The sequence below is a fragment of the Fulmarus glacialis genome, unplaced genomic scaffold (genome assembly GCF_000690835.1).
Source record: "Fulmarus glacialis isolate BGI_N327 unplaced genomic scaffold, ASM69083v1 scaffold884, whole genome shotgun sequence".
NCBI classification, from domain to species: Eukaryota; Metazoa; Chordata; class Aves; order Procellariiformes; family Procellariidae; genus Fulmarus; species Fulmarus glacialis.
Window position 1 is genome coordinate 1 of NW_009207189.1, and position 12,447 is coordinate 12,447.

Here is a 12,447-nt window from a genome sequence, read left to right on the forward strand (position 1 = left end):
TTATAAATAATAATTAATACTAAACTATTACAACATATATCCTATATCTAATGGATACTTCAAAGTGAATAAGTTAGCATCCCTCATTGAAATTTTACCATGCATACAACCATGGGGCAGGAAGGGTAAAGAGCTAAATTTCACAGACTAGCAAGGAAGAAAGGCAAGTGATACACTAGTGAAACAAATGACAATGTTTGCTTCACAATGCTCTGTTACTCTTGAACTAAATGTTCCGAAGTTACACGATATATTTTTTTAGCTTCACAGTTGTACCTGTTTCATCTTCTAATATTATTTTCAAAGGAAAAAAGAACTACCCCACCTCTATACCTGTTTGCATCCCATAAATCTTGTTCTACCTGCACAAAGTTTTAATTGCCTAGAAAGGGAGAGGAAGGCTAGTTACTGTTGAGGCTCTGAGCTGCTCTGGCACTCATGCAAATTAAACTTTTCATTACAAAAAGTCTTACAGCATGCAACTAGCATGAATACTCTCCTCCTGTATTAACTAATTGAACCCAGTTATGACCTTGTAAGTTCTCATTTCCAGAATAGTCATTACTTTTTTAGGTAATGACTTTCTTTCAATCCAATTTGATGCAAACATACTATAATACTGCATACAACTACTGCCCGATTTGAACCCTACTCTTTAGAAATTTACATCTCTAGTTTTCACCATACCTTCATCTATTGACCTCAAGATTGAAACCTCTTTTCTATGTATTGTAAAGCTTCATGTTTTTCTATATAGTACAAGATTTTTTTTTCTTAAAGCTGCTATATTCTCAGCCTTGACAATTGGGGAACTTTGGCAAAAGAAATATCTTCATGGATAAAAATGAAAACATGCATCCACAACAGTCAGGCTACCAAACTTACTTATCTATTTTATTTGAACTTTTTAAAGAGGAAAAGAACCCCATGTATATGCATTGCAGAATACAGTAATAGTAAAATAGTAAAAGATCCCAATGCTTCTTTGACTAAATTTAATCTTGGTTTAACAAAAAAAGGACAGAAAAAACAAATAAAGCTAACAATTTCTAACTATTTAGTAACAGCAAGCTCCTATGCTCATTAAGTGGTTTTATTTGCTTACCTAGACGAAGAGATTGTCGCAGAATTCCTCCTGATGACATATTTTTCTCAGACTCAATTTCAGTGAAACCAAGAGAGCTTGCAAAAATTAGCACATCCACAAGGTTGATTAATCTCTGTAGAAATGTTAAAGATGCTTCTACTGAAAGTCCTTGAGTTGGCTCAATATTCTCCAATTCATGCTACACAGAGAAAAATTGAAAGCAACATTTACTTCCTCACAAAGGTGGTATTTCTATAATTTAAATGAAGAAAAATGTATGCTGGAAGTCCATTTTCAGTCACATTCGAAAGTAGTAATTAGTCATACTCTAGGAACAATCATTAGTATTGGGATTTAATCCCCTTCCGGACCATCGTGGGACAATGAAGCTAGGCAACTTCTTTTTATGTGTTCAGGCAAAGAGGGCAGGCACCCGATTTGTCTTGGGGAAAGCATGGAGGTAGCAAAGGGAGGAGAGAGATGCTTGTGGAAATATCCCACACGCATTCCTGTCTCCCGAAAGGACAGATATAATAGTTAATTATAAGAAAGGCATCCTCCCACAAGAGATAGATTTTCAAAAAAAAATGAATTTTCTTACAGTAGCGGATGTGGCAGCAGAAAGCAATGGCAATATACCACCACAAGCCATGATCATGTTGTCCATCACTTGAGAGATGAGGTGAATTGTGTTGTGCACAAATATGACATTGTCACTGCTATTCACAAAGTCCATCACAGTTTTTGTAGAATGGCTGTCCAAAAAAACCATTCAGAATACAGCTTTAGTTTTGTGGCATTTTAGCATCTTTATGCTTTCATAAAACTAAAACCAGACAGTTAGCAGTGGGGCAGCAAATATCACATGACCCTAAGGGTCAACTGATGTATCTTAATCTAAATCTAAAACTACCGTTTCTTTCTGTTCTTAAACCTCTCCAGATCATAGCTTGTTAAAAACATCGAGATGTGTGTTAATCATCATTTGGACGAAGATATATTATAGGCTGGTCTACGATTACTTGCTATAGAAAAAGTCACTGTATCAGGCAATACAACAAAGTTTCCTGGAAGTGTGAACTAGATTTGAACTTAAATCTTTGGAAAAATAAAGCAAATACTACAGGCTTCTCAGAGAAACTAAAAATCAACAAAACACAAAAACTTAAATCCTGTTAAACATGGAAGTAGATTTTCAAAACAGAACCTAAACTAAAAATATATTTTAGCTACATCTGATGATCTCCTGAGAGGCTAATTTATTCACATCCTAAAAATTATAGTCAGACAAAAATTCTCCTCAGTTTAAATTGTTTTAATCATTTAAATACTCTATTTCTTCATCCTTACATTCCTTTTGATGGGGTCAGTACAGCTATGGTTGAATTTAAATTTGACATTCGCTACTACAAGCTAATAATAGACACCACTCTTATTTAAGTTATTTAATTTTAACCTTAAAATGCAGAATTACCACTGTTTTCAAAGTTTCCATTTTTACTAAATTCATCTTGATGATTACATTCCAGATCCCTGTTACAAGTTAATTTTTAAATGCCTAGAACATCTGTGTTCACAGAACCCTATCAAAGCAGCCACATAGTGTGTGTAAATGCAGAAGTAATAAATACTAATTGGGACAGATTTTTTTTTTTTTTAGTCCATATTTAGATACTAATAAAAGATTCAGGACTCTACATACATTAGGAACATGAAAATCATGGTCCAATAAAAATCAACAGCAAGACTGCCATTGACTTAAATGTAGCCAGGATTTCAGTCAAAATATATGTGCAGGCCCTCAACCAATACACATGTCTGTAAAGAGTCTTAAAAAAAATCTGAGAATATTTGGGTATAGGTCACAAAATAAGTAAGGCTATTGAATAAGTAAAATACCAGATGTGCAAAATTCAAAGTCAAACAGTGACTCTGATGCAGTTTCAACAAAATCTCAAGTTAATTATAATTGAAATGCCAGTCTAGATCATTCCATATAAAGCATAGAAATTTACCTTCTCCACATCTGTATATCTGTTTCTATGGAAAAGAGTAAGTCTGTGAGCAAGCGCTGATGCATCAGTGACCACTTAAACTCAGGAATACGGAACACAGTTGACCTAGAGTCTCTTCTCTGCCCATCTGATGTAGCAGTTAGCTCTTGTCCTGAAGAATCTTGCTGCCTTGAGGTCTGAATACACAGTTTGCAGATAAAAAAACAACCCCACACTCTGATTATTAGTTTCCATGGCATACACTGAAATGCATTTAATAGATGAGATTTTAGATATTCAATGAGTTTAGACTGTGTACACGGTTACAAATAAAGCTAAAACTATTACACAAATGCTATTTCCTGGATATACCAAACCTACGAACTAGTCTACAGCTGCACTACCACACCTGTCAGTCTAGGCATACACAAGCAGCAACCCAACCTTACCACAGGGGGAGTATATGTTGCTGTAGACAGTGTTTTTCCTCCTTTAAGGAAGAATGGTGCAGAATGAAGAGCATCCATTAGCAGGTATCTCTGCAGAAGGGAAGTACTCAGATACATGACCATTTAACCATGAAAAGCTGAGTTAGAAACTAAAGACTAGAGGGGTGGAGCACTGCAGCATGCAACAGAAGCCCAGTTTTAAATTACAATTGCACAAAAAAGGTAGACAATCCTATCAAATTTTATAGTTTCAAATATATATATTTTGGTTTTTTTGGTACCTCATGCAAAGTAGCTAGAGTAAAAAACATTTTCACAAGTTCCATCAGGATGTGAAAGAAACTTAGTGCTATTATTTTCTGCACAAGCAATGTTCTCTATAATTATAAGAGTTGAGATTATACGAGACCAGATTGAAAAGAGGAAAAGGGAGGTTGAGTAAGGGAGCAGAAGAAATTCTAGATAAAATCCTCTCAAAATATATAAATGTTTCTTTCAATTCTTCAAACTTAACAACAGAAGTACCAACACAGATGAAGTATCCATCTAGCCAAATACTTAGTCTCCATCAGTATCCGTAAGTGGATGTATAAAGAATAAAATCTTAGAGACTTCTCAGTACACAAATTTCAAAATGTGTATGGGCATACTTTTTCAAAAATCTCATAAAATAAGAACTTCCTTTTATTTTTAAGCTAGATGGATGAAGAATAGGTAGAATTTACCTCAGGTATGGATCTGGGGGGAAGAGGTGCTTCTAGACATGTGTTAGCTTTCAGTTCCAGTTTTTCTGTATCTGATGCAACACTAGAAACATCAAGCTTGGCAATTCTTTTGTCAGAGGCTCCAGCAGGCTCTGATACATGTGCATTTGCATTTTCTTCAGCTGTTTTGGTTTCACTAAAAAGAATCTTTTCTTCCTCCAGCTTCTTTTTCCCTTCTGAATCCGGTTGAGTCACTACTTCTTGAACTGCAGAACTCACTGTTTCCGGTAAAGAAGTCAGTTCTTGTTTTTTCCCATCCACACCTTCAGTATCTTCGGATTTTAAAAGCACAGATTCAGGTTGCTTCTCTACTGCTTTTTCCTGCTTTGTCACTTTGCTTTCATTACAGCTACGTTCCTTGTTCGTTTCTGCAAACTCTTCTGAAGGTAAAGACATACTACTTTCCTCTTTCAAATCAACAAAGTCATCTTCATCTTCCACCTCTACTGTTGATTTTTCCAGTCTTCCTGGACTTTCAGGAGTTTCTCTTTCCAAAGTAGTTTCCATTGCTAAAGAAGCAGTAGTGACAGCTACTGTTTCTTCCACAAGTTCGTCAGCTTTGCTCAGAGAATCTTCAATTGCTTCAGCTATTCCAGTACTAATTTCTGAAACACTGGGCTTTATTGCTTCTGGTTCTGGAGAAAATTCTGCACAAGACACTGCTTTTAAACCCTCTGTAGTCTCCCTGTCTCCCCCCTCTAACTCCTCCCTATACTTAGACACTGAATGAGTTTGTTGTTCAACATCTGATACGGTATTTGTCTCTTTTTTTTCAGTACTGCACTCCATATCATCAATAATGCAGGAAGGAGCAGTAGCATCTTCTTTTAAGTCCAAACATTGTTGCTTTCCCTCGGTTTCAGCTTCTTTGGTAACTCCAGAGATTGTTCTAATTGGAGTTGAAGAACATATTCCACTCCCTTCACCTCCTTTCCCTTGGTACTCCCTGTACATTTGAGAAAGACTCTCTTTGTGCATTTCAAAAGTTACCTAAAAGAACAGAGTTGAAAGCACATTAAAAATTATTTATTAATGACTTTTCTCTCAAAAAAACCAAAATCATTGCCCAAATCACAAAGTTATACTACAAATTTATATTGGATACTGTCCTCATGATAAAAAAATAATTTCAAATTGGAGATCACTTCAACTGAGAGGAAGTTGAGCGTACCTGTTATTCCTGGCCAAAAGAAAGAAAAGAAAAAAAAAAAGTAACACCAGAGTAAAAAAATCCTAGACTGATCCTAAGGACAGGAAATTAAATGTTTACTAGAAGTACTCAGAGTTTTAAAGACTATTTCTAGTAAAAGAAGTGAAAATGTTTAAAGTTTAATATTTATAGTTAACACTTCCATTATTTCCTAGGCTAATTACAGTCATCTGTAAATAGAGTTATCTGTGCTACGTGCATTCATGTAACTGTATAGGATGCAGACAAAAATGCAACAGCGTAACATCCAGAGAATTACTAAATTTGAGATAGCTGACAATTTTTTTGTAAGGGGGGACACTGTGACAAGTAGCAGAGGCACTTACTGTAGCTGACCTTTCACATCATTTTAGCACCTTGAGTATGCTCAACAATCCACAAAGATAAATAAACTTTTGAGAAATTTACATTAAAAAAAATACAATGCCACAAAGTCAGAGCAGAGAGGAGCATGTAACAAAGCCAAAATCCTGGGAATCTCCAAATGATACCTAAAATTCTCCAGAGGACTTTTCCTCTGGTGAATGCTATTCACCCAGTCTAAAAGGCACGAGAACAGCTACACAATCTGATTAAAGTGAGAAGACCTTCCTATGGATGAGCTGAAAAAAAATTACTATTGTTTTTAGGTATATAAAAGAAGATTCCAGATAGAAAAATTCTTTATATACATACTGATAAAACTAATTTGCCCAAATAAATAGCTGTGTGTTGAAAGAAAATCTCACTAGACTAACTGAAGTTATTATTACACTGTCATTCAATTTAGTTTATCCATACCTTTCTACGTAGGATTTAGATTTATCTTCTATAACAGAAGTGTTTATTTATCTGTAAGCTTAGTTCTCAAAATTTTCTCAACATACAAGCTGCAGCTGAGGGGTTTATTTTTTTTTAAACCATTTTCTTTATCTTAAACATTTTCCATAGACAAACCAGAGCAGTACATTTTACTAAATATATGAATGCACATTTTCTTATTCTCTTAAATACTGTACTCATTCATTTGGATCTCATCTAAAAATTACATCTACATGGTATTCAAAGTGATGATTAGTCAGTAGGAATATTTTCTCTTAAGACGATACATGTAAGTCAAAAACTAACTTGACATGTTAAAAAGGTACTAGAAATTATAGTTACAAATCAGAGAGGAGCAAAGAAGGAACAAAGGTAAAAAGGAATATTCTTGGCAGGTTGTGTTGTCAACATTAGCTTTTTAACATACTAATTTCTCCATCAATCAAATATAAATTAAAGTACTGTAGGAGCAGTGTACTATTCTAACACGACCTGAGCATGTTATTTGTTCAAGTTGATTTAATTGAAACTTGAGTTTCTAGCAATAGAACTGGGATACTTCCTCCTCCTATTCTAAAAAAAACCAAAGTCTTCCTGTACTAGTTTTAAATCAGTTATGTACAAACAAAAAAGTGTGAATGATTACAAATGACTGAAAGTTCATCCATCTGCCACAATGGATCTATAAAATATTTGATTATAGGGTATTGCTAAACAGAGTGTGTGAGGGGCATTATTATTTTAGAAATACTTCCTTCCTGAACTGTACTACAGCCAGGATGTCAAAAGCAACCCAAAATAGATCATGCTAATAAGCTCCCCCTTGCACTTTTAATTTGTTTTCAAAAACATGATTAGGCAAAGCTGCTACTTCTGGTCAAATCATTAATTTTCTGAAGAAGAAATCCTGACAACTTGAGCTTATCTCCAGCTAGCTTTCCCTCTTCTCTCTCTCCCTGTTTCTTCCTCCATTTCCAAAACTACTAAAAAGTTTTATTTCAACAAGTACTAAAGAGACATTCAACAAATAAAAGTATTGTTGGTTTATTTCAACAAAACTTATCACATGTACTTCCCAGAAAGTACACTGACCCACAATATGTATACATGTTATCTACGCAATGCAAGTAGAGCTCTAACAGATCTGTGATAACATAGCTACCTTTACTCATTTCTGTCTTCCAGAATCAGACTTGTTATTGCAACATTCATTTTGAAAAACACATGGGAAAAATGATTCCTCAAAAGTGTTTGCAGGTTTTAGCTATACTGTATACTTACTTTTTTAACACTGTTAAGCTACTTCCGAGTATGAGACCTGGGTTCTACTCTGGTTATGTACTGCTTCCAAAACTGTTGAACAAGTCTCAGGTCTAGCCTCAAAATCTTATTTCGCTAGTTCCCTTGAACCAAGGCAAAGCAAGATGAAGATGAAGATGGCACTTTTTTTTGGGTTTTTTTGGTTTTTTTTTTGTTTTTTTTTTTTGTGGAAAGGAACAAATGATAGCGACACGTATGTAAAATTCTATTACTGCTGGTGCCATCTCTCCCCAGTGCAAATGGGGATAGGCACGATGACACTAAGATGATCACAAGAGAGTGGCTGGAGGGACCTGTTACAAAACATGATTTTCTTCAGTGCTCAAACTTGAATGCAATGGAGAGTAGTACATGACTCACAGAACATGTTCAGTAACAACAACAATTCAATCTTAATGGAACGAATCATAGAGATGTTTTGCAGAGCTGGCAGTTAATAAATCCACCTTGCAAAAAGAGCACATCCACAGTGTTGCAAGAATTTGATCAAGCAACACTTGATGCTTACACTGGTCCTTATAAAACATAACAAGCTTTAACAGCAACAAAGTTCTAAGTTTTGGCAGCCCTAGCTACGTAAGTGCTTTGATAAATTACCAACCCAGTTAAAGTAAATTGCAAGCATCAAGGAATACAACTTTAAATGCATTCTAAAGCATATAATCAGTTCTGTTACAGCTGCTTTCCCCTAGCACTTCAAGGAATCACTGAGGTTAAAGCCAGAAAGTAATATCAGATCATCTAGCCCAGCCCTTCATTTTAACCCACTTCCCTAAAAAAAACCCAGCAACATGAATTGGATGACAGCATCCAGAAAGTTGTCCAGCATTGGTTTTAGAAATCAAGAAGTGAAATCTCCCCTGGATCACTTGTTCCAAATCTACTCTACCATCTACAAAAAAAAAAGGTATCCTTCTTGATTTTGAAAGCAGCTTCAATTTCTAGTCACTAATTTCTAGTCTGCATTTCTGAGTTATTAAAAATGCCTCAATGAGGAAGAAATACCATGTTTTCAAGGTTTTGTTTTCTTTAACATACTGTAACAATGTTTTTAAAAGCCCAAAAGATGGAGATGTATCAGGACCATCTAAAAAGAATGAGCTTTCATTCTGAAGGACTAGAATCCTTCCTGTGACACCCTTCTGCAACCTTTCCAGCTCTTCAAGAAATCTTTAATATAGTGAACATCCATATGCTTCATTCCAATGTAAGTCTCATTAAACTCATATGCAGGAGTAAAAGCAACCTACTTTATGGCTTCTCACTTTCCACTCCACGAACACATTCGACAGTGCTGGCAACTACTTTTGGAGAAATGGTCAGTTAGTTATATCTCAGTTTGTATAATCCGTGAGGTACTCTTCTGTAACGCTGACTTTTTTCTAGTGTGCTACCAAGCCAATCCCCTTTACAAAAGCCTGTTGCAGCTTCAGATTTTCTCTTACCAACCAAATTTATCATCTTGTTAACAGCATTAAACCAACCTTGCTTGAAAACAAGTCAAAATCCATTCTCCATAAGTTCAGGGTTGTCAGCTTGCTTTTACTTTCCTCCCTCCCCTCAGGATCCTGAACTCCACCATCTCATGGTCACTGCAGCCACAGCTGCCTTTGACCTTCACATTCCTTCACATTGTTGGTGAGAATGAGGGTAGAGCAAAACACCTCTCCTTGTTGGCTCCTCTATCACTTGGAGGAGGAAGAAGTTGTCAATGAACTCAAGGAACCTCCCAGATTGCTTAGTCCTGCTGTGCTGCCCCTCCAGCATGTATGAGGCCCATGAGGGCCAGGGCCTACAAACATGAGGCTGCTCCTATCTGTCTGTAGAGGACCTCATCTGTTTGTTCTTCCTGGTCAGGTGGCCTGTAGCAGATGCCCACTATAATGTCACCTTTACCTGTCCTCTCTTTAATCCTAATCCAGAAACTCTCAGTTGGCTCCTTATTCATCCCCAGGCAAAGCTCCATGCACTCCAAATGCTCTCTCACATAAAGGGCAACAACCATTCCTCATCTTCCCAGTCTGTACTTCCTAAACAGCTGGCATCCCTTCATTACATCACTCCAGTCACAGGAGCCATCCCACCACATCTCCGTGATCCTTACAAGATGGTTATGTGTATGTCATATTTCATATTACGTTACTGAAAGCTCCAAATTTTCTGGCCCCTCATTAGCAAGTTCACTGCCTCATTAATAAACATAGCCAAGATTTCAATTATTCTTAAAAGCTGAAGTTCTTATTTCCTTGCCAACAATGGAGTCCCCCTGCCTCCAAGCTCTTCCTTTCACATCATAACTTCTCATTTAATTTTAAAGACACTTAAAATTTCAGTGCTGGAAGAAAAGTTCATCTAGATCTAAGACTCCTTATTTTTTATAATCCAAACAATCACAAAACCAAATTCTATCTAAAAACTAGCCACTGTTTCAGCAAAGCCCCCCAGTATTTATTAGCAATATATACTTATCTTATTCAGTCATTATTCAAAATCTTCCCATGCTACTTTCTCTCGTCTCTTAGAAGAGTTTCCTGTTGCATGCTTTGTTTTTCCTGATAACCTACATGTGCTACCTTGAAGTCAGATAGGCACCATAGGTATTTGTATTCATTTTCAACGTTAACATGTGAATCATGAATTACAAACTGAGCAGTTTTGTTTTTTCCAACTAAGACTGTAGAAAGCTACATGTATGAGTTCTATTGACTGTATAGGTTAGAGATGCAACTAACTTTGCAACAAGTTGATCTTTGCCCAGATATAGTTAACAGGTAAAAATACAATGTATGGTACAGGGATGCAATATAATTTCACAATCAGTCTCATCTGAAACAGGGAGTAGACAATGGTTTGGAAGCCATTACAGAGCAACACTCTGGAAACCAAACCGTGCTCTTCAGGACTGTTAATTGCTACTAAAAAAAAAAAAAAAAAAAAAAATAGAGTGGATACAGACAACTTATCTTTACAGATGGGCAATGCAAACTTATGGGCAAATAAATCCAAGCACAATCTGATGAGAATCTACACTGATTTAAGAACAATGCAAGAAACTGCAAGGAGAGACACACTGGTAAAGAAAATCAGACAGTACAGAACTACAGGAGAACATCGCTTACAAAAAAACCCAAAATCCACTTAAAAAGGATAGCAATTTCTACCTCCACCATAAGCATCAGAAAGAATTCATGACACTTAATGTATTAAATACTGTTCTTTAAATAATATTAAAATTAAAATAGCAGTGCACAAAATTACGCAGACTATCTAAAACAGTATTTTTCAAATGCATTTCAAGTTTGGGGTTTTCTTATTTATGTAAAAAAAGAAAAGAAATCCGAGAAATATTGCTTTGTAAAATCCAACTTTTCAACAAGCCTGTATAAGCAGTTCTGCTCACTATATTAAGTCGTAATTTGGTTTGACAGGAAACCAAGAAATAGTGGTACTACAATGGAGGCACTGGACAATTCTTCCCCCACACTCCTGTTGCATGACATGGCATCTATGAAGCACACAAGTTCACAAAGCCAAACAATACATCCTACAAAGAAAGCACCTAAGGTTAACAAAAGCAGTATCAATGAAAGTGCAAAATGAAGTAGAAATTATGATTACTAAATACAGGTAGACAGATAGTATATAAAGGTATTAAAGATTAAACATTAGGACTGCAAGCATGCAACAATTTACAAGACAACTGTTACCTCGAAGAACCTTAAATGTACTTAAGTCAAGTCATTTTTTATTTTCCTTAAGGCATTTGCAACTCTAAAGCTGATAATACAAAATTAATTACTAGAAATTGTTCTAAATTAGTGAGCTAAAAGGCCAATCATTAATCTTCACCATCATTTGATGGTTAATCCATAGCTGTTTGCAGTGCTTGGAATGCATCTCTACGCACTACTAGTTAAAGACACTTGTGAGTTAATAACTGCAACATTTCCCTCTGCCATTAATTTTAACTTAATTTGACATCCAACATTTACTAATTGCCAAGGATAAAAATTAGCATACAGCAATGAAAAAGGTTAAGATGATTGACATTTGCATGAAAGAACATAGGGAAAATATTTTAACTATACGTTAAGATTTTGTCTTTTTTTTCATTATCAGGTGGGCTATTTTGTAGAGTAGAGAAAGGAAGGGAATGTCTGCCAGACAGGTCAGACAATTATACAGTATTGCTATTTCCTTACAGAATCTGCTCAGGGCAAACTAGCTCCTGTGCTGCTCACACCATCAATAAACTCTTCATAATTCCAGAAAGCGTTACAACTTTTTAAATCTTAGCAAGGACTTTATTGACCTGTTTTTCCACTTCTCCTCTAGCAACACTAACTGTTCAAAAGTGGAAACTAATCTCCAAACAAAAACAGGTCTGTTTAGATGGGAGGCACCAATATCTGAAGACATCAAACCTAATTTTCAGTTCAGTGACGTGAAAGATACAAAGATACTGTGCACACCATACAGTGACTTACAGTCTGTAACCCACTGACCCGAGGAATCTCTGGGTTACTTGAGTGGTTCACAGAAGAAAGCTAAGAAAAGCAAATTAACATCTATTATGCAGGACACTACATATGAGAAGTTTCTAGGAGGAGTCTAAGTTTCCACCAGAAAAGCATTCACTGACACACACGGGGCGGGTAGAAGGGGCTGGGCAGGAATGAAACCCACTGTACCAAGACATTTTCATGTTCCTGCATCCTGCATTTTCATCTAAGTAGCAACACTTTTGCCTTTTTTCTCCTCAGCTTGAGAAAAAAATATGCATGCAAATAAATTCTAGAATAAGAAAGCAAGTACTAGTCAA

General features: G+C 35.9%; 1 protein-coding gene across 1 annotated transcript in view; it reads right to left on the reverse strand.

The window, feature by feature from the left end:
* Positions 1–1,105: 1,105 nt before the first annotated feature.
* The window catches only part of LRBA (LPS-responsive vesicle trafficking, beach and anchor containing), a gene marked incomplete at its 3' end in the record, with an annotated part of 85,887 nt that continues 74,545 nt past the window's right edge, over positions 1,106–12,447 (reverse strand). The window contains exons 22-25 of the mRNA XM_009575982.1: positions 4,256–5,284; positions 3,103–3,278; positions 1,689–1,842; positions 1,106–1,286 (exon numbers count right to left, since the gene is read on the reverse strand). Coding sequence (XP_009574277.1) covers positions 1,106–1,286; positions 1,689–1,842; positions 3,103–3,278; positions 4,256–5,284 — 1,540 coding nt within the window. The remainder of the gene's footprint in view (positions 1,287–1,688; positions 1,843–3,102; positions 3,279–4,255; positions 5,285–12,447) is intronic.